Source organism: Peromyscus eremicus, chromosome 3, assembly GCF_949786415.1.
Source record: "Peromyscus eremicus chromosome 3, PerEre_H2_v1, whole genome shotgun sequence".
In the NCBI taxonomy this organism is placed as follows: Eukaryota; Metazoa; Chordata; class Mammalia; order Rodentia; family Cricetidae; genus Peromyscus; species Peromyscus eremicus.
In genome coordinates this window covers 107,531,673-107,553,886 of record NC_081418.1, presented here as the reverse complement: position 1 = coordinate 107,553,886, position 22,214 = coordinate 107,531,673, and the positions used below count along the sequence as shown (strand labels likewise).

Genomic DNA, 22,214 nt, shown 5'->3' with positions numbered 1-22,214 from the left:
TGGGTGTGGGTGTGTATCACGATACTTGGGTTTAATAACTGCACCTGATTTTTTCTGAACTGTTTGATGCTCTTAAATTTGCAAACTCTATAGACAGTTTCACATCATGTCCTGAATGGGACTTCCCTCATCTCAGAGAAGCCCCTATTCTGCAGTTAATCGCACTTGCTGTATTTGCTTTAGGTAAAGGAGGTATTTGGGGGAATGATTTCTCTTCTAGCAATGACTTGTACCACTGTTCACTGCTTTGTGCCTTAGCAAATATCTTCAATAGAGGTGCATTCTTAGCACAGGCTTTGAATTTCATGGAGCAATTTTGAGGAGTAGGGTGGCAGATAGGTAGAGTAGTTCAAACCAGAGTATAAGCTGCACAAACTTTGACCTTTTCCATGCATTGTGAACACTGGCTAAATAGGGCTTTGCAGTTGAATTGGTGGAAGGGGCTGAATATGTATGTGCAGACACCACTATGGGGACCAACGTGGTTTTCTTTAGAGGTTTTGTAGTCAAATTCAGAAGACTTTAAAAGACTCTGTCTTTGGAACCCAGAGAGACCTCAAGACAAATTCATATTCTTCATCCATCATATTCTGGCTAGAGATCTGCATACCTCATTGGCTAAGCTTCAAATTTATAGAAAAAAAAACCTTTTATTAATCTAAGTGGTAAAAATGATATTATAGATTGGTGAGCTGGGTTATACACCCAGAGTGTGACACAAAATAGGTCCATCCCCCACATTCATAAAAGAACATTCCTCTGCTTAGCCAGTATAAGATTTTTCAGGAAAACCAGTGTCTAGCTGATGGCAAGTTCTTGTTTGAGGAAGTTGCTGAAAATATGGTATTGCATGGATAACCACAAGATTAAATCTGTATTTAAGTTGTATATGTGCAAGTTATATTTATTTAAACTTGTTTTTTAAGATTTATTTTATATGTATGTGTGCCTGAGTGAATTTATGTGTACCACATGCCTTCAAGTGCCTCTAGAGGCTAGAAGTGCCTGTCCATTGGCTCCGCCGGAATTGGAGTTACAGGCATTTGTGAGCCACCTCATGTGGGTGCTAGGAACCATACCTGGGTTCCTAGCTGCAAGGGCAGCAAGTGTTCTTAACCACTAAGCCATCTATCCAGCTCCTCAAAATTAATTTTTAATTGCTGTGGCTAAAAAACCCTCAGTATTTTATATAAAGAAGAGGAAGAATAGTGGCAACTGTTTTTGAACTTATATGCCAGGCACTGTGATAGACTTTCATAAACAACCCTGCAGAAGTAAGAGCCATTCTTCTCATCTTTAAGAGGATCAGGCATTTAGCATGACTCTTCATTGGCAGCTAGGTCTGTGAGATGGGTTGGAAGCCCTTGCCTCTCAGTCCAGTGTACATGGTTGTCCTACCATGCCAGATCAATTAGAGCAAACTGCCTGTGGTTTTTTTTTTTTTTTTTTTGGTTGGTTGGTTGTTTTTTTGTTTGTTTGTTTTGTTGTTGTTGTTGTTTTCCTGGTTGTTTTCTTTTCAACTAGCATTTTGCTTTTATTAGAATGACCCAGAAATAGTCGCACATTATGAGAACACAAGTCACATGCATGCTCAAAAAATGAAGGAATTTACTATAAGGCTCTTAAACGTAATATATTGAGCCACACCTGGCTGTGCAGGTCAGTAATCCTAGCCACAGGAGAGTCAAGAGTTCCAGAACATCATGGGCTACAAAGCAAGACTTTGTCTTAAGAAGAGACTGAATGAAACAGGGAGCTAGCGAGATGGATCCGTCAGGAGAGTGCTTTCTTTGCAAGCAGGAAGATCTAATTTTTTTCCTAGACCTCACAGTAAAGAAAAAGTTGGATTTGCTGGTGTTCTTGCAGTGCAGCGCTGGGGAGGCAGGGCCTGGGCATCCCGAGGCTCACTGATCTAATTGGTGGGTTCCAGGGCAGTGAGAGACTCTGGCTCCATAAGTCAGTGGATGACACCTAGAGAATGATGCCTGAGGTGGTCTCTGACCTCTACGTGCATGTGCGATCATGTGCGTACAGATGAACAATCATAAAGAAGAATAAAGAGGGAGGAAGGAAAACTTCCTGCGGAGTAGGGTGACAATTTAGCAGTCATACTGTTTTATTCACCCTTGTGACCTGGCTGTAGGGGAAGGAGACTATACAAGGAACTTTTCTTGCGAAGTGTTCACATACTTTATATAAAGGCTAAAGTTTGCTTTTTAATTAATAAGAACAGAAAAAATTCATGAGTATTTTTAAGGAATCATCACAAAGCACATTCTGTATGTACAGTTCATTAAAGCAGAAGTCTTACATGATATTTTTAAGACCAAAATTATCTTTAGCTATTAATTTGTTCATTGTAGCATAAAAGTTTGGCTATTGAATTATAATCACAACTAAATGAGAGTGTTGGTTTATAACTCTAATGAGCAGTAGTCAAATTAAACCCAATTAGGAAATGGTGATTAATGACCTAATGGGTAAGTTGGGTCTTCATTGCTGTCACAGTCCCAACGGCAGTTCTCTGTGTAGGAGCTATAAATGCAGTCATTTAGATCTTAGCAATGCTGATAATATTTATAATCTAACTGCTTACATCATTTCCATGTAGGTACCAACAGAACATTTCACATGAAAACTTGAATTATTCTTATAATCTGGAGGCTTAAGAGCTGTCTGTCACAAACGTTTTGACTTAAAGCTAGCCATTGTGCCATTTTTTTGTAGGAGACTTTCCTCCTTGTCCCATTGCATACTAAGGAACATTTTTTTTAAAATTCGCTTTATTGTTCATGTTCTTCCACATCATCCTACTGAGTGAAAAATAGTGACGTCATTACATCAAAGCTGCTGAGTCACCATTGGGAAATGTTTGACATGGAAGAATTCCGGTCTAAGAACAGTTCCTTCCAATGTGCTTAACAATCTCGTTCAGAGGGTAATTTGTCACTGAGCTTTATTGTGCTTTAGTGACTCTTTGCTAGGATTATAATGGTTCCTAGTTACCTACAAAAACCTATTAACCTTGACTTAGTTTTTGTCCACCAGCTCCTATATGAGTTACCTTTACTCACTTAACAGGGAGTTCAACATGTGGAGCAGCGTGTGCTCAGTAAAGAATGAGGCTTCTCTTATTATCCATGGACCAAATCTATTCACTCAGCTGAAGGAATCAAACAGCCTTGCTTTCTCTGAATTGTTCTAACTCAGGCAGCTCTCGGTGTTGGCAGCAAAAATGGTGCCCAGTGTCGACCATTCCAGCAGCCATAGAAAGCCCTTCACCTGGTTCTCATTAGCCATGTTAAGTCCCATGTCCAGCCTAGGCCAGTCATTGGTTCGTGCTCACATGGTTTAGGAGAAAGGCCATTTATTTCCTATTGAAAAATGGAACAATAAAATGAAAACACCTCTACAGGACTGACTCAGCCTTTATTGAAACAAAATTAAGTTGTTGCTTCAGTAGTTAAAAAGAAGTCAACTACTTTCTTCCCTGATTAAACTGTAGTACCAAGTTAATTCAGTAAATTTGTAGCCACATGAGAACAATTTTCTTACAGATTTATGTAACTGGCTGTCCATTTATTCTTTCATTTTTCCAAAGTCACTCTGAGATTCTGCATCATGTCTTATTTCTTCTTCCCTTTCCACCATCTTTGATCACAAAAAGACACCATTTGGGGGGTCTTTAAACAAGTGATGAGCACCTTATCCATCCCCCAGGAGATATTGGTCAGAAAATTGTCATAACTTGGCATTGGTGCTTTTGACACCTGCTTGGTAAATGGAGGGCTGTTGCTAGCTATCCTACAGTTCATAGACTCAGTATGCCCAGAGATTTTGAATTCCTGCTACAAGTCAGCTCCATCTGGAGATGCCTCCATTCACTGAACTAAAGAAGTGAGAACCACTTAGAACAGTGACTGTGTGGCCCAGATTTCTTGAGAATTAAAGCTAGATGATCCAAAGTTAACTGGCACATCAAATTCCTTTCTTTCTTCAGATTTCCCTAAATAACCACCCTGTTGCTTCATGCTAACAAGTGCCCATGTTGTTAGTGGGTGTCCTCTGTTTCTCTCATTATTCACAAGGCTCTATTTTCATGATCCTTTCTGGTTCTGTACTCTCCCCACCCCATCTTGCCTCATATCTATTTTCTCTTCATAGCAACTGGATAAAAGTTCTAAAAAGTATACAACTCCTGGAACATCAATATTTAATGGAAAGCAGGACTCCTTTTAAAGCATCAGCATTTTAAAGCCGCCTTGGCAAGGCACATTTGAATAGCACATTATGGTTATTTATCACAAATCAAACACAGCACATTGCTCCAAGACAGATTATTTTCCAAACTAATTATGACAGTCGTACTTCCTGCTGTTTTTTTGTTCCTTTTATGTGTATGTCTCCCTTCTGAAATGCATTTTTTTTCCTTTTGTTTAACTCAGTGGCACATTCTTCTGTTGAAGTTCTGGGGTCAGAGGCCTCTTACCGTCAGTCATGTTCTCCATCAAGGTGGCTGAATTAGTAGCTTGCAAAATCTCACACCACTAAACAAAACAGCACAAACACCCTATGAATATAAGTACCTTGGCTTTCTTTGATATTTGTTCAGAAGGAAAATTCATTTGTATAATCTATCAACCATGTAACAATATGTTTTTGATGGTGGAAATTGTTTTATAAATATTAATAGGTCTGTTTTTTTCTCCTACTTTGTACACAGATTGGTTTTTGTTCAAGATGAATTTTCTATAGAATTGAGGTTTCAGTTATGTGACACTGAAATTCTTAATGTCTGAGCTAAGCTCCACACCTCTGAAAATACATTTTATCACAGTTGTTTGTTGTTGAATTAAGTGAGAAAGCTAAGATTTGAGCAAGCAGAACAAGTTGACTTTATTGGCCTGTTTTTGACATAGACCTGAGTCCACCTGTAACACCACAAGCAAGTACATTGGGAAGAGTATCAGCAGGGAAATCAGCATGAAAGAGTCCATTGGTATGCAGGGGTCAATCTATCCTTTTTGTGTAGCTTTTATTTTGTTTATTCTTTTTTCATTCTTCCTGATAGTAGGAGGACATACCTTTTTGACTACGTGAGAATATTATGAATGTGGGTGGTTACTCATCTATTGAAGCAAGATATAGATGTGCTGAGAGGTATATCTAAATAGGGATTGCTATATAGTATCAGTAAACATATGGGCGTTTGTGGACCTTGTGGTCTATACTGCAGTTACCACTTCTGCTGTTGTCCTATAAAGAAGCCCTGGACAATATGTAAGTGTACATACAAATGTACATACAAAACAGGTGATGAGCTGGCTTGAGAGACACAATTTGCCCCCCCCCCATGCCCATCCCCATGTGAAACTTTTCGAATCTTTAGCCACCATATGCAAAGGTATATATATAATTTGAGGATCATCAAAAGCCTTACATCCTTCAGCTAAAACTTCCCTGCCATGTCAGTTATGCTGTTAAAAATGCTAGTCTTTAAGCTTCTTGCTCTGAGACAGTTCTTCTTTATTCAGATGACTGCTGATCAAGTACAGCAGGTAGCCTGTACACACTTATACTCCAGTAGACATTCATTTATGTCTGCTCTAAATAGAAATCTAGGGCTATTAAAGGAATGAGACAGGCTATAGTAGTTTCTAGAAATGAGAGGTAGCTCTGTAAACTGAGCTACAGTAATGGGAAGCTCTAAGCATGTAGAATGTACCATGTTGGTAATCATATTCCCTTGTGAGGCTGAGTGTCAGGCGTAGCTTCTCCTTCTGCCAACACCACAGAGTACCAACAACCCTGATCCTGTTTATAGACGATGGCTCTGAGCTTAAGAGAAATCATGTGACCAGAGCTAGCTACTTGGGCAATGCAGCACTATATCTATGTCCTTGAAATGCATGTCACAGTCTTTCTCCTACTAAACTCTCAGCACAGACCACTTCTGTGACCATTTCTCTGACACCAACCAGATGTCCTGTTATTCCGTTCAGTTCTGACACTGTGTGCCTATAGTGAGAGTCAGAGTCACATATTAAGGGTTCTGTCTCACAAGACTGGTGCTCTCCATTGCTGTTTGTCACAAGTCTATTCTGGACACTTTTGACCAGCCAGCTTACTTGAATGTTCTCACAACCTGCTCTTCAGTTCTGGTCATTTGTTACAGTGGCTCATTGCATTCTGAGAAACACTTTTCACTGTTTTCAGATACAAAGGAAATTTTAAGTTATTTCCAGGAAATTCACAGGGGTGTTGTGCTCTCTATCAGGAAACAGAGCCAAAGGCCAAGTATTAGAATCAAAGATCTACCCAGTAACTCTATTGCTTACAAAGTTACAAGGGTTTTAGGATCTCTGTGCCAAGAATTGGATTTGAAAACTGCTATCTTTTCTCTTTGAATCCTGTTGCCTGCCCCCCCCCCCCATTTTTTTATACTGGGTGACCACCTACATTGTAAAGCTGTTTTAAAGGCTCTGGCTCTGGGAACTTTGGGGACATAGGGCTAAGCTGAAAGAATCGTTCACTAGGACTTTTGAAGGTTATACCCACATCTGTTTTCTTGCCTATTTTGCTTCCTGATCTATTTTGGTGTGAACAGCCACTGCCACACAATCAGCCAGCACGGCTGACTTGTCAACCACACCTTACCACTAAGGATAGACTGAAATCATCAGGCAGAATACAGCCTGCCTTTCTCAGGTTACTGGTGTCAGATACATTGTCACAGTCACGTAGAAATAACTGAACAGACCAAAGTGTATAAGACAGACAGAAAAGAGAAGGACGGAGACACCGAGACTGTTATGCTGTACGTGGGTAGGCCACACTGGCCTTTAACTTGAAATCCTCCTAACTCAGTCTCCTAAGTGCTGAGTTTCCAGTGTGTACCACCAGGCCCAGCTTTGGCTGTGCCTTCTTAACGAACTATTCTTACTTAACTTCACAGTTGTGCAGTATTTTTAGCTTCCCAGAGCTCTTGGATCTGCACACATTGATCTGTTCCCAGACAGGGAGCAGCTGGCCAAGGCTGCTGTGGGTTGCTCCCCTGTGGTCCCACAACCCTCCTTTTCAAGCACTGGGTTACCTGTCGCGTTCTCAAGCTGGTCATCAAACAGCAAGCTCCTTTCTGCACTTGGAATGTGCATCATAACACAAAACCTTTTGAAAATCTGGCTTTGCAGGCATTTGGTTGGGACTGCCTTCTGAACTTTGCATACATCTCCATTAATTATCCTTTCTCTGGAGCAGCTTGCAACTGTATTCTTTGTATTAAGGGGCAGAGTTTAGCTTGGAACTATTTTGATTTACTGGTTTATTGATCTTGACCAAGAATTCTTTTATTTGCAAGTCTTCACTTAGAAAGTCAATTTGATAGTCTTTGCCCATTCATTTTGAAAGTGTCACTTACAAGTAATCTTGCCAGTGAGTAATGGAGGAACTAAAATTACTAATAAATTAATTAGAATGTATTTATAAACCCAGTGGAAAGCCAAGAATGAAGTTGCTTTTCTATTGATTCTTATACTGGTCATTAACTGCTGAGAAAGTGCCTTTGCAGGGAGCACAGAGCACTGGCCGATTCCTTTGATAATTGCAGAATTCCTTCATTACAACTACACTATTGTGGAAAGTAATTACTCATTCACTTCATGTATTCATAGTGTGGGCAGTGGCCGGAAGTTTGTGGCAAGACTAGGGACCTAAACATTTGTCACCTTCCATGTAAGATTTTCTCTTGTCAGTCAGTACTCATTTATGTAATTTTAATCTTTTTATTTTTCTACCAAGTCTTCTTGAATATAAATAAACCAGTTCTGCACAGACCTGCTCCGAGTGCTTGAGTCATGTGCAAGAGAACATGGGTGAAATCTATCTGATGCCTGTGAGTTCAGGGTGCCATAAACAGCAGTTTTCTTTTTTTAGGAAGCAAGTAGAGTTAGCTGGTCATGGCCGTTGCTTTTCTGTGAAGTAGTGGGAAATGATGGCTCCCATTTCAAAAATGAAGTGCTTCTCAGCAAAGCTTGAAGAAATGGCACAACATCTGTAAAAGTTTGACCAAAGATATCTGCTTTTTAATATCTCAGATGTAATTAGAGGATGTTATCATGGCATGGTGGCTCAGAAAACAAGTTTCTGCTGCAAGTGAAATAATAAACATGCTTGAGTCCAGATACTGCAGATGCTGTCCTCTTTCCCAAAGCCATCCTCTAAATGTCCTGTTTGCAGTGCTTGTAATCAAAGCTGCTCTGTGACCCAACTCTGTCATAGAGTGAGTTTTGCTGTGCACAAGCTGTTTGTATCCAATATGGAGGTCTGCCTCTAGCAAAGGATGTAGACTGTACTGCCAGAGGTGCCTGGCTTCTTGGCGTTGACAGACCTGATAAGTCATAAGATGGTCTGCCCAAACCGAAGACATACACACAGGTCAAGGAAGTCTGAAGACTCGGGATTACATTCCCTGTTCTTTACAAGTGAGGAAACCAAGGCCCACTATGATTTGAGGCCATCTTACCAAGGTAACAGAGTTAGTAATGTATGCTAGAAATGGTTCAAAGAACAGATTTCAAGTTTTCTCACCCCCAAAAGTTACAAGGAAAAGAAGAAAAACATCTGTGAATGAAAGATATACAAATTTGTTTCCTGCAGTTGTCATTTCAAAATACATGTGTATGTCAAAACATCATGCTGTGTACCTTAAATCTATTCAGTTTTAATTAGTGTTGAGAGGTAGGTAGAAGAATTAGGACTCAAATTATAAAGTATGTATTCCAACTCGGCATTCTCTTTCATTAGGTCCAGAAGTATTAAGAGAGTACTAAGAGGGTGCTGATAAAATACAGATTTTATGTGGAATGTCAGGGGACAGAGGAAAACAAAAGAACTGGTATCATTAAAGTGTTTTGTTTTTGCATAAAAGGGAAAGGCAATGCTCACCTGCCAAATACTGAGTGTAAGTGATGCAGTTATAACTGACTCCAGGGTGCAGGAGTGCTAGCTTGTAGCTTTAAGTGGATGCTGGTGACCTTTGTTGTTGTATTGCTGAGCAGAAACTGACAGGTATGAATTGCTGTCCTCATTGCTAATGCAAGTCGCCTCAGAGCAGCGATCCTGTCCTAAAAGTTCAAAGGTCAAGAAAGCAGGGGCTTCCCTGCCTGTAGTGTGAGAAAATTTGAGTATCTGCCTCCTTTGCTTCCGTGCCTGCTGGCCTGAAGAACTCAGTTTATAGACTCCCAAGACTCTCAGGTGTGGCCTCCTTGTCTCTTTATTTAGTTGTCTGTTTTGATGCCAAGATAAACTTTGATGACAATGCTGAATTCCGACAAAAGGACATATTTGCTATGGACGACAAATCAGAGAATGAGCCCATTGAAAATGAAGCTGCCAGATATGATCTCAAGTACATAGGACTAGATGGGAATATTGCCTGCTTCGGTAAGTACCAACACCGAGTCTGGAATTTTATAGGATTTCTGAAATACTATTTACTAATAGCTGTTAAAACAGGTCTTTTTTTATAGTGTCAAGTGGAAGCAGAGTTTCCTCTCAAAATCCATTTTGATTGATGGTCACTGATTTAAAGCAGTATCTCAGCTCTGGCACTGCTGAGCTTTGGGACTGGATAATCTTTTGGTTTGGGGGCGCTGACCAGGATATGAGGTTCGGTAGTGTTCCTCCCTTCTAGAGACAGCTAAAGTTGTGGAAATGAAGCGAGGAAAGTGCCCAGATTTTTCCAGGTGTCTATGGTGTGCCACAGCACTCCAAAAAAGCCCTGCTGAGAGGCTGGAGAGATAGCCACTGGTAAGGGCCTGCTGTGCAAACATGAAGATCTGAGTTTGGATCCTTGACACCCACTTAAAAGCTGGGCGTGATGGTATATGGTGATATCCACAGTCCTGTGGAGGTGAGAGACTGCTGAGTTGAGGGGGCTTGCTGTCCTGCCAGTCTAGCCAAATGGTGATCTCTAGATTTAGTGAGAGACCTATCTTAAAAAATGAAGTAAAGAAACACACCCACCACCAACCTCTGGCCTACACATGTCTGCACGTATGTGCACACACATACACACATGCCCATGTGTATATACATATTAAAAGAACCATTGATTTAAAGCATCTCAATTTTGTTTAATAAAACTAACAACTCTCCCTATGCATTCAGCATCATATGCTAGGAACTGTGGAGAATCTGATTCTGAGACAAAAATCGCTGTCTCATTTCCTTTCTGTGTCTGTGATGAAACATTCTAACTAAAGAAGGTTGGGGGAGCCAGGCAGTGGTGGCGCACGCCTTTAATCCCAGCACTCGGGAGGCAGAGCCAGGTGGATCTCTGTGAGTTCGAGGCCAGCCTGGGCTACCAAGTGAGTTCCAGAAGAGGCGCAAAGCTACACAGAGAAACCCTGTCTCGGAAAAACCAAAAAAAAAAAAAAAAAAAAAAAGAACGTTGGGGGAGGACAGAATTTATTTAGTATACAGGCCACAGTCCATCATTGAGGGGAGAGAGGGCAGGAACTTGAAGCAGAAACCATGCTTGCAGGCTCAGTTGCTAGTTTATTACTTCTTATACAGCCCAGGACCACCTGCCCAGGGAATGGTGCCACCCATAGTGGGCTCCTAACTCATTAATGAGCTGAACCCCGCACACATGCGCCCACCAGCCAGTCTGATCTGGACAGTCTTAGTTTAGACTCCCTTCTCAGGTGATTGTAGGCTGTGTCAAGTTGACAAAGTTAACTAGGGCACAGAGGAAGGAGCAAAGGACATAAATCTAATCATTTCACTAACATTTCAGATTGAATAGTAACCAGTTGCCAAAATACTTAATTCATTATGCCATTTTATTAATCAAACAACGGGCTCCATCATAGCCATCTGATTTAGTGAAAATGGCTTATGCAGCTGAGATAAGAATGGGTCTGTAGAGGCAATGCAATTTCAGTTATTGTCCACGGCTTCTAGTGCTGTGATTTGTTTGCTTCCGGCTTAATTGCACACGACTGCGTTTCTGCTAGAAACAATTCGTTGCACTAGAAACTGAGGTCTTCATCTTAATGGAATTAAAATAAAAAAGATTTGTTGCTCATTAAAACAACAGCATCATTATATTAAGAAGTGAAGAGACTTCAGCAGTTCACTGTTCAATATAACGGAAAATGGCGTTCAATTACAATTGATACCTACAGCTCCTGCTCAGTATGGGAGTGCTATGTGAATGGTGCAGATCATTCACACCCTTCTGGCTGCCATGAGCAAAGGTGCTCGCAACTTCTGTAGACATTTGGAAAGGGGGACAGTATAGGGGTGTGTTTAGAGCAAATTAAATACAGATATTTCTGTATGTGTCGCACAAACTCTGATTAAAACACTTCACACTTCTTGAAGATCTTTTATTGCACACACACTCTTTTTATGATGGACAATACATGCTTTATTTGCTGAGCTTACGCTTTGGTACACATTAGCCCACCCCATGATCCAGGCCCCCATTCCCTATTTTTATTTTAGTGTCCCCCACCTTAATTAAGGTAATCACAGTTCACAGGCTTTTCTGGGACCATTCAAGCGTCAGAAAAAGTAAAGGGTGCCTTACCTTGAGTGGTTTGCTGACTTCACCACCCACAGTCCTTGTTACCTGAGGACAGTAATGCTCTATAATTAAACATACGAAGCAAAGGAAGTGCAATTGATCAATGAGAGTTAGCTCTGGAAAACAGGAATTCAGTGCTAAACCACTACTTCAGTTCCCAAGAAAGACCCATAACTTGTCTACTTTAATTCTAGTTTTAATACTGGGTAATTGGCATCTTGTATTAAGTTTTGTCTTTGCTTTTTAAGTGTGTGTGTGTGTGTGTGTGTGTGTGTGTGTGTGTGTGTGTATGTATGCTCTCTAGAGTTCAAAAGAGGGTGTTAGATCCCTTGGAGCTTCGGTTACAGGTGGTCTGGAGCCGAGGTGCTGGGAACCAAGTTGAGGTCCTCTGAATGAGCAGTACATGCTCTTAACCACTGAGCCACCTCGGCAGCCCCTTGCTTTTGCTTTTTGAGACAGGGTTGTACCGTGTGCCGCCCAGGCTGTCCTGATATTTACTTACTATGTAGCTTGGGCTGGCTTCAATTCAAGCTCGGCCTGCTTTAACTCTCTGAGTGCCAGGATTCTAGAGATGTGCCACCATCCCCTGCTTCTTACACTGATTACAGAAGGAGCATCAAGGGATGCTGGGTTTGGCTGTTGTTTCTGCTTTGAGTTGCTGTTGATGAGATCATATAAAGATGCATGGCTGCAGTAGGTGAAGAAAGAGCAGGGCCCTGAGAAGTTGGGTAAGTCACAGAAGGATGCACATTCAGAGAGCATCTCCATAGGGACAAGCTCAGTGTCACTCTTGGCACTCGATCCATTTGAACAGCTAGCCACCCCCTCACAGCTTTTATTCTTTCTACCCGTTCTACACGGAGCCTTTCCAGAATCCACAGCCAAATTGTTTCCTCCCCTTAATTGTTTCTTCTGATTTGAATTATTGATGAATTCTCTACATTTCTATTTTCTTGCTTATTCTTTGGATACACTTAGCCCGATTTTTCACTATAAATGGGTATGAGTTTATGAGTTGGATGGAATTCCAATCAGGGCACAGATTGGCCTGGAAATGATAGTGCCCTCATTTGGCTCTGGGTGTTCACATACCATTTTTCATGCTGATTGGTTTATCCTATGTCATGTTATGTGCTATTTGAATTTCAGTGAATGGCGCTGGATTAGCCATGGCTACTTGTGACATCATTTTCCTGAATGGAGGGAAGCCAGCTAACTTCTTGGACCTCGGAGGTGGTGTAAAGGAATCCCAAGTCTATCAAGCATTCAAACTGCTCACATCTGATCCCAAGGTAACTTTTCTTTAGTAGGAATATGGCATAATGGCATAGTCTTTGTCTTCTTGAGCCTCCAGATGATGCAACTTGGCACTTGCTGCTAAGAATGAAGAAGCCAACATGTGTTTTGCAGCCTCAGGTCCAAATTGTGGTGTCTATTTATTTCAGTAAATGATAATTTGACTTTGTTTCATTTGGTTAAAGGCTTATAAGCAGCTCCTGGGTCTCATTTCAGAAACCATGCCTACAAAGTCATGGGACATGGAACAGAACACAAAAGACAGTGTGTCAAGCAATGATGTGATGTTGATTGTCATGTATTTGGGTAATTGACACCAAGCCATGAGTTATCTGTTTACATGGCTTAGGACTCAGCCTCACATTCCTTTTGTAAAGATCCTGAAGATATTACCAGAATATTAGAAATTTATAGAATTTTAGAATCACACAGTATATTATGTATGGAAGAAATAATAGCCTCACTGTTTCTGCATGTGGTTTAATCTCCATCTTTTATTATGACAATTTGTAGCATATGGATTAAGTAGTAAATTCCTGAATGCAGTTTTCCAAATGCTGTTGTTGATTTGTGTAAGTCTTTTCTGTTTAACTTGAGTGTAGTGGACTGGACTGTATTCTCGGTGCCCAGCTGGGGGCAATGCAAGCATTCCGTGAGTTCTTGGTCAGTTCCTTCCCTTGCTGTCATCAAGGGATAACAGGCTTAGAGTCCCTTCTAATGTCAACTTTTAAAAATGTGTACGCTTCATTTAATTCTCTTAACTGGACTTGGGGCTAACTATATGCCATAATCATTTGTATTAAACTTCATTCAAGTAATGTTATCTCAATATTATTAGAGTATTTAATAAATTGTGTTGGTTGCTAAATTATTTGAAAACATAAGAAATTTAGACCATCCCCCAGAAAAATCATGAATGAAAACAGAACCAGAGTTGTCTCTGCCCCCACCAAGACCTGCACTACGGCTTGCTTCATGTGGATGCGTCTCATTAAGAAGTACACCGGCAGTAGCTGGTTTGGCTTCCCGTGCAGTTCACTTCCACATGTGCAGTATGCTTGTCAGTATTTCTTGTGCCTTACTGTTTGCTAAGTGTGGTTTACCTTATACTTTCCTGACTCTTTTCTTCAGATTCACAAAACCAATGTTAAGGTATCATTAGCTGTAAGATGTATTCAGTTCTCCAGTGTTGTCCAGGAATAGCAAAGCAATGCAATCTAAGCCACTGATCCATCAAAGGTATTTGGAAAAAGACCTGCTTATACAGCCTGTGTTGTTTCCTTGGTCACCAGTGGTCCTCACATCCTGTGTTGTTTTGCCCATGCCTTCATATTTCCTTCTAAGGGAAGAGTCATTTCGCCCCCTAGAGATCCTCACTTGAAGTGCACACTGTAGGTGCTATAAACCTGCAACACAGAGTGCCTGGCTGTCTGAACCACCAGGTACAAAAGGGCAATGGTTGGAATAAAACATTGATTAATAGCATCTGTGAAATTGACTTTTATTAATGATAGAAAGCCACCGAAGGTTAAATTTACACAGACAAGTATCAGGACTTTTATTTGAAACTTTTTTTTTTTTTTTTTTTTTCCTGAGACAGGGTTTCTCTGTGTAACAGTACTGGCTATCCTGGAACTCACTGTGTAGACCAAGCTGGCCTTGAACTCACAGAGATCCCCCTGCTTCTGCCTCCTGAGTGCTGGGATTAAAGGTGTGCTCCACCAGTGCCCAGCTGAAACATCTTTTCTTAGTAGCTGCTCTTGAATTTTAACTTCATAAAAGTACAGGATGTGAGGGATTTAAAAAATGACTTGCAGAACCATTTTTGTTTTTTGTTTAAATAGTTTCTTCAAAAAAATTTGACTTCACCTTATAGAATATTTTTAAGTGCTTGGAGTATTTCAACTTTTTTGAGATTGGCTGTCATCCTGGGATGGATAAAGGGATGTGGGAGTTATTTTATTTTCCTCACACTATATCAGGAAAATGAATGCATAGCTCATCTCCCAGAACATTTTCCAAACCTTGAAATTTCTAAGCTGGTTAAAAAGCCTGGAAATGTAATGAGTGATTTCAATCCTGGCTTTGTTTCATGCAAGTCAGAGAACAGTGAAACAAAGAAAACACAATACAGCAAAAAAGGTGTAGATGAGTTGATTTGATTTCACAAAGGAACAGCTTGTAGTTCTGGCAGTGCTTGTTTCTAATAGAGCCCTGTCCACCTGCCTGGAGTAGTGCTTCCAAGAGCCACAGCTAATTACTTCAAAGTATTGACCCCGAAACTCAGAATTATGAATGGCTTATTAGTGTTAAACCAAACCCACAGTGTTCACACCTATGTGTTTGTTGTAACAACATAATTTATTGGTAAAGTGATAAATACAGCATCATTCAAGAAAAATATGACATATTCCCGTGTTTCTGTCCACAGTGTTAGCCATAGCTCTGAACTTTACATTTTTTTTCCTTGCCTAGGAAGCCCAAATACTTGTTTTCATATTTCAACATAAACATCTACATAACAAATTCATGTATTTGTTTATAACATATGACACAGAATTCCTCTGCTAAACTGTCTGAACCAATATTCTTCAAGATGGCTCAGTTATTCAACTGGCTTCACATGAAATTTAATCATTCAGGATTTTATTAATCTTGTATTTTCCGTCAGGGCCCAAGTGTAGAGAAAGGCTGGGATCACAGGTCTCACAGGAGTAAATATGACAGAAAGTGGAGTTTTGTTGCAATCTGTTAAGAATATGGACACATTTCAAAGAAAAGTACTATATAGAATGTTGTCCTTGGATTTTGTTTTTATAAATTATGCTTTGGCTTGTATTTCTAATTCTTGAGTTTAGAATTCCAGATACAACATCTGGCCTATGTGAAGTGTCTGTGTTAATGAATAAAGCAAAGGCTATTGGCACAGTTTCCTCAATAACCCCTCTGCTGGGCTGCATCCACCCAGTCTGTTGCCCTCAGGGCCTTCTTCTGAGAAGCCAGAGTAGGTGAGTGGCATTGGTGAAGCACCTGACTTGCCTGGAACGTGCTTCCTGGTGTGTTGCCAGCTTAAGAGTGCCTCTTCCAGAGCCCTTCAGCTGCCAGAAGGAAGTGTGCTACAGGAAGCCAGAGCCTCCTGTGAGGAGAGCATTCCTTATGGGACTCAGCAGCCAGGCTTGTGGTTAACCCTGTCTTTACTGCTATGGAAACGTAGGCATTTTTTTCAATTTTGATGTGCTTCAGGTTCCTCTCTTTCACAAAGTGCTTACTAAAGAGGGTTGCTTAGTTATAAGAATTGAAATATCGTTCTCTTTTGAAGGGACTTTTTATTGGATGGTATCATATAAAATATTTAAAGAAGGATAAGTATAACACACTGTGGTGGTATTGTGTTCCCCAAAATATTGTGCACCCTAATAAATTTATCTGGGGTCAGAGAACAACAGCCACTAGATACAGAGGCTAGAAAATGGTGGCACTCATGCCTTTAATCCTAGCATTCCAGAGACAGAAATCCCTCTGGATCTCTGTGAGTTCAAGGCTGCATTGGAAACAGCCAGGCATGGTGACACATGTCTTTAATGCCAGAAAGCGAGCCTTTAATCCCAGGGAGTGATGGTAGAAAGCAGAAAGGTATATAAGGCGTGAATACCAGAAACTAGAAGCATTTGGCTGGTTAAGTATTCAGGCTTCTAGCAGCACAGTTCAGCTGAGAGCCATTCGGATATGAGGACACAGAGGTCTGCAGTCTGAGGAAACAAGACCAGCTGAGGATCTGGCGAGGTGAGGTAGCTGTGGCTTGTTCTGTCTCTCTGACCATCCAGTATTCACCCCAATAACTGGCCTCAGGTTTGATTTTATTATTAAGAACTTTTTAAGATTCCTGCTACAACACACGCCTTGCATATGCTTCTTAAGGAGGAGCTTTCTCTGGAGCCTTCTTATTTAACTCTACCGTGTTTCTAAATTCACTATTTTAACCTCAACATTACTGTAACAACACAAATTTTAAATATGTAATTGGAAGAGTTACCACTAGCAGAGTAGACCCATGAAACTGCCAACCAGCTCAAGAGATATCCTAAGCCCTCACGTACACTACCCCGAAATCCTTCTCCTAACCTTACCTTTTCCCAAAAGGCAACCACAGCCTCCCAGTGTACTGGTACAAGTTTGTTTAACCTGGTTTTACTTAGTGGATCGTATGCTGTGTGTTCTTGTCATCCTCCCTGTTCCTTCAGTGGTGGTACTGGCCAGTCTTTTCAGTTTCAAACTTCCTAGCAGGTGTGTGGAAGCACCCTGGTTAGTTAATAAAGTCTTGCTCTGTGACCAGTGAGTTTGAACACATTTCATGTATTTGTTGATCATTGGAATATCTTCTAAATGTTTAAATCACCTTATCTATAAAGAAGAAGTCAAAACAAACATTATTTCAGTATCATTTCTAAAGCTCAGTGGAAACGTGTGTCATCATTTTAAATGTTCAGTTCTTTGTCATTTTTTAACTTCAATTTAGACTGAATGTGTATATGTAGAAATGAGAGCCATCTGAACAGGTTCATTTGTGCCCAGACTTACTGCATGTGCTGCTTTCAAACTGATGAAGTGTTTACCTCTCTAGTTGGCAGCGTGAACCTGGGAGGCAGGGCCTAAAAATGAGGCTGACTAAAGTCTCATGCAGTAGCCAACTTTGTTCAGAGCATCAGACAATTTATACTCTCAGAGTTAAGTAGAGACACCTGAGTAAAATATGCAGTCAAAATGGCAAGCCACAGGTAGTCAAAACATGTTTTTCCATAGAGGCATATAAAGGATAGTTTAAACATTTAATTGAGTATCTTCAGCAAGCAATAATAAATCATCTGAAGTAAACTCATTCCTATCTGCTCTACCTGGAAGGAGCATGAAAACACATTCCAACAACAAATCCCATTTTTAAAGAAACTGAAGTCACAATACTCTTGTTTTCTCACAAGCACTCAGTTCTCACATGATTCCATGACTGTGTTCTGACAGTGGAGGGTTGAAGTGATTCATTCCCCTGCAATGATTCTCTAATTAGACAACCAAGAAAACAGTTTAATAAAAGGGACATTAAATTCATGTTTGAAAGAACCATCTAATACTGTTTGGTCTAAAATTGAGAAGAGAGTATCTCTATGAGTCCTGTAGTATGTGCTTCAATTTCTCCAGAATTGGAGGGCAGAGAAGTAAAACCACATGCCCTTTTTCCATGTAGGTCTTCCCGGATGACTTTTAGTCTAATGTTTTGGATTACTATCTGCTAAATAAAACATTTTAAAGTGCTGTACTTTTAGAGTTTATTTAAAGACAAAGCAGTACTATTGTTTTCCTTAATTCGTGTTTATATCAGAGGGAGAGAGTTTATTAAAAGGTAAACTGAAGCAGATAAAATTTTAAAGGTTTTACTAGGACAAATAGCAACCCCAAATCTGGCAGCTCCAAGCTTGCGTCGTCCTAGGACTCCATGAGGATGCTGAGGGACAGGCTTTCTGAGGGCAAACTCAGAAATGCAGCAAAGGATTGGCTGCCTGTCTACAAGTGAACATTTACTTCCTAGGTCACAATAGACAGGTTGCCTGTCTACAAGTGAACATTTACTTCCTAGGCCACTAAAACTCTTGCAGGTTTGTTTTCTTAGGTAGTACCCAGGGCATTTGCCCAGTATTCTTTTTCTTACAAGCTGTTTGAAAGTAGATTAGACTTTCACATGGACTGAGCAGATTAGAGTCTAGGTAGTCGTTCTTTCTTTGCTGTTTTTGTTCTCTTCGTTTGGATTTTTATTTATTTTTTTATTTATTTTTTTCATTTTTTTATTTTATTTTATTTTATTTTATTTTGGTTTTTCGAGACAGGGTTTCTCTGTGTAGCTTTGCGCCTTTCCTGGAACTCACTTGGTTGCCCAGGCTGGCCTCGAACTCACAGAGATCCGCCTGGCTCTGCCTCCCGAGTGCTGGGATTAAAGGCGTGCGCCACCACCGCCCGGCCGTTTGGATTTTTAACCTTTACACAAACTTTTTATTTCTGTGTATTCTCTGTATAAATGATGGGTTTGTGGGTGACATTCTCATGCTTGCATATCCTGTGCTTTGATCTTATGCACCCCTATTGATCAGCTGCCCTCCTTCCCATTTTCTCCTTATCTTCCCAAAGAGCCCTCTGTTTGCAAGACTTTTTTTTTTTTTAAATTAGGTATAGATTCCACATATGAGAGAAAAAATTTTTTTTTCTTTCAGGGTGTGGCTTACTTTGCATAACATAATCTATCCATTTCCATTTTACTGCAGGTTACCTAAAATTTTGATCTTCTAGGTGGCAGAGGAAAGTATTGTTGTTTACATCATCTCTTCTTACAGTCATCTGTCAGTATACAGCTCTGCTGATTCCATGCCTTGGCTGTTTTGAATAATACTGTAGGAAGCATGAGTGTGCAAACATCTCCATGATATGCTGAGTTAGAGTTCTTCTGGTATATAGCCAAGAGTGCTACTGGAAGGGTCATAAGTGGCTCTGTTTACAGTTCTTGAGTAACCTCCCTCAGATTCCCTGAGTCAGGCAACCACTCTGTAGATGATAGTCTGCCTGAGCATTTATTCTAGGGAAGATGGTCTTCTGTTTTTTTCAGTTTGAAGCCCATTATTTAGTCTCCTCCCTTTATACTTAGATGATCCACTAATTACAGTATACTGTTAGGGACTGGACAGATGGCTCAGTGGTTGAAAGCTCTAGCTGCTCTCCCAGATGACCTAGGTTTGATTCCAAGCACCAACATAGTGCTTCACAACTCTCTGTTAATCCTATTCCAGGGAATCTGATGCCATTTTCTGGCCTCTGTAGGTACCAGGCAAGCACATTGTGCGTAGACATAAGGACAAAATAACAATACACATAAAAAAAGAAAAGAAGGAAGGAAGGAAGAAAAAATAAGTGCAAGTCAATTTTCTTTTTTTAATTAAGAAAATTTTTTATTCATTTTACACACCAAAGATCCCCCTCTTCCCTCCTCCCACTCCCCAGCCTGCAAGTCAATTTTCATTTTTAATTGAAACATAGAAATTATATCTATTTATAGGTATGTGGCTGTTCAGTGCACACATGCAGTGTGTAATGATTAGGTCAGCGCAGAATAGCTTGTTATTATTGAATCATTCTGCATTTGTGGAAAATGGAAAACTTTCTGCCCTGGATTCCTCTTCTCGTTCCCTTGCTGACACTTGTTTTTCTGTTGTCTTGAATGCTTTTATGTTTATTTTACATTTCCTTTCCTGACTGAATCAAGTTTCTGAGCAGGCCTCCCATTCTGCAGCCTGTCAGGCTCATTCTCTATTACCTGACGTACTTTTCGGCTCTGCCTGGTAGCACTACCATTTCAGACCATTCCTAATGGGGCATTGTCTGTTTCTGTGCTCCTTGCTGATACACTCAGAAGTTAGAAGGCTGTGCTGTCCACTTTGCTTCTCATAATTCACATTTTAATGCACCTTATTTTCTTTTACGTTAAGTGGTTAGAGAACCCCACTGACTTAGGGATACTTTCCGAAATCTTGCCATCAGCCCCACATGCTCAGGAATTATTCATTTTGAATGTAGAAAGCTTTAGGCTGTTACAGAGAAAATAGACCTCTAATCAAATTAAGATGTCAAATATGTTGGAAATGTATAATCATTAGAAGAGTTAAGGTGGTTTTTTTATTATTATTATTTCATATCACTCTCCTCCTTGTCCCAAGAGAATTGTTGAGTGCAACAACAATCAGATAATGTCCAGGAGTGGTGTCAAGACTGCCTGACGCTTCAGAATAGTAACAGTAGTAGTAATTTCATGCTGGCAGGGTATCCAGAGTGTCACTGTTATCTTGAGGTTTTAGTCTAGAATCCAAAGAAGCTTGATAGATGAATCACTAAATGAGAAAAGCAGACACAGGGACATAATTCAGAAAAACAAGGCTAAACACCTTTCAACTGAGATCTCTGGTTTTCTCAGCTGCAGTGGATAGATGTTATAATCCGGTAAGATGAGCCCAGAGGATGTGGGAAGCTGAGGATACTCCACAGCCCCTTCCTGGCTTCCTCAACACTTCCCCTGACACTGCCAAGGAATTTGGAAGATCATCTTGTGAATAAGTAGCATGTCTGTATGGTCCTTCCTAAGACATGTTCCAGCTCATCAGTGTGTTCTGTTTTAGGATATGTTACACACAGCATTCCCTCTTTTATAGTTAGTAAGACAGAAGAACTAGAAAAATATAAAAATAGTATCTGGGTATGGTGGCACCCACTTGTAATCCTAGCACTTCAGAGAGAGAGGCAAGAGTATCAGAAGTTCAAGGCCAACCTGGAATATGGGAGTCCCTGTCTTAAACAATCAAATACATATATACATGTTTATAGACTTTTTAAAAAATTGATAATAATTTTGATATACCTGTAGTACCACAACTGACACTATTATGCAATATACTGCTTTTCACTTTTTTTAATGTTTTTATTTGTCCTATAGTTGTAATATTCTTAGTAGCTAAGTGGTATCTCTGTACATATAAAGCTTATTTAGTTTGTCTGTTAGTTGGCATTCTGGGGTCTTTGACCCTCTTTACATGCATAACTTTACATATAGCTCTGATTACTGAGGAGTTCCTGTAAAGTTAAATATCAGAATCTCTCTCTCTCTCTGTCTCTCTCTCTGTCTCTCTCTCTTTCTCTCTGTCTCTCTCTCTCTCTCTCTCTCTATATATATATATATATATATATATATATATTCAAGGATTGTACACTTACTGTTGAATTATGTTCATCATAGCTGAGAGACTCTGGGGCCTACTACCAACAAAAGAAGGGTCCATTTCTCCTCCTATTGGCCATTACTACTGTTGTTCTTAACCAAGGTGATTATTTCTCTTTTATTCAGTGTTTCTGTTGCCTTCTTTATGACCAGCTTGTTTGTGTTTCTTGTTGTTTATGCATAAAAGAGCTCATTGTTAAGTCACAGTTCTACACAATGATTTTTAATACAAGGGGAAGTATTGAGCTTGGTAGAATGGACCCTTGCATATATGTTGAAATCTTTTCCTCATCTTGTCTCTTGTCTTTGGACACAAAGCTTTTATTAAGGGTTAAAATTTGTTGTTTCATGAGTCAGCATAAAGTATTACATGCAGTGTGAAGTTGAAATATGATGCTCTCCCACTCTCTCAATAAGGTGACAAATCTCTGAATCTGACTTGAACCCATATGAGTATTGTGAATTAAAATGGCATGGCCTCTTGCCTTGGTAATGTCCTCATTATTTCCAGGGAACCTGTTA

At 40.1% G+C, this 22,214-nt stretch overlaps 1 protein-coding gene across 3 annotated transcripts in view; it reads left to right on the top strand.

Annotated features, from left to right (window-relative positions):
• The window catches only part of Suclg2 (succinate-CoA ligase GDP-forming subunit beta), a 279,164-nt gene that overhangs the window by 163,367 nt on the left and 93,583 nt on the right, over nucleotides 1-22,214 (top strand). For all 3 annotated transcript variants that reach the window (XM_059258255.1, XM_059258257.1, XM_059258256.1), the window contains 2 exons: nucleotides 9,280-9,441; nucleotides 12,743-12,885. In XM_059258255.1, coding sequence (XP_059114238.1) covers nucleotides 9,280-9,441; nucleotides 12,743-12,885 — 305 coding nt within the window. The remainder of the gene's footprint in view (nucleotides 1-9,279; nucleotides 9,442-12,742; nucleotides 12,886-22,214) is intronic.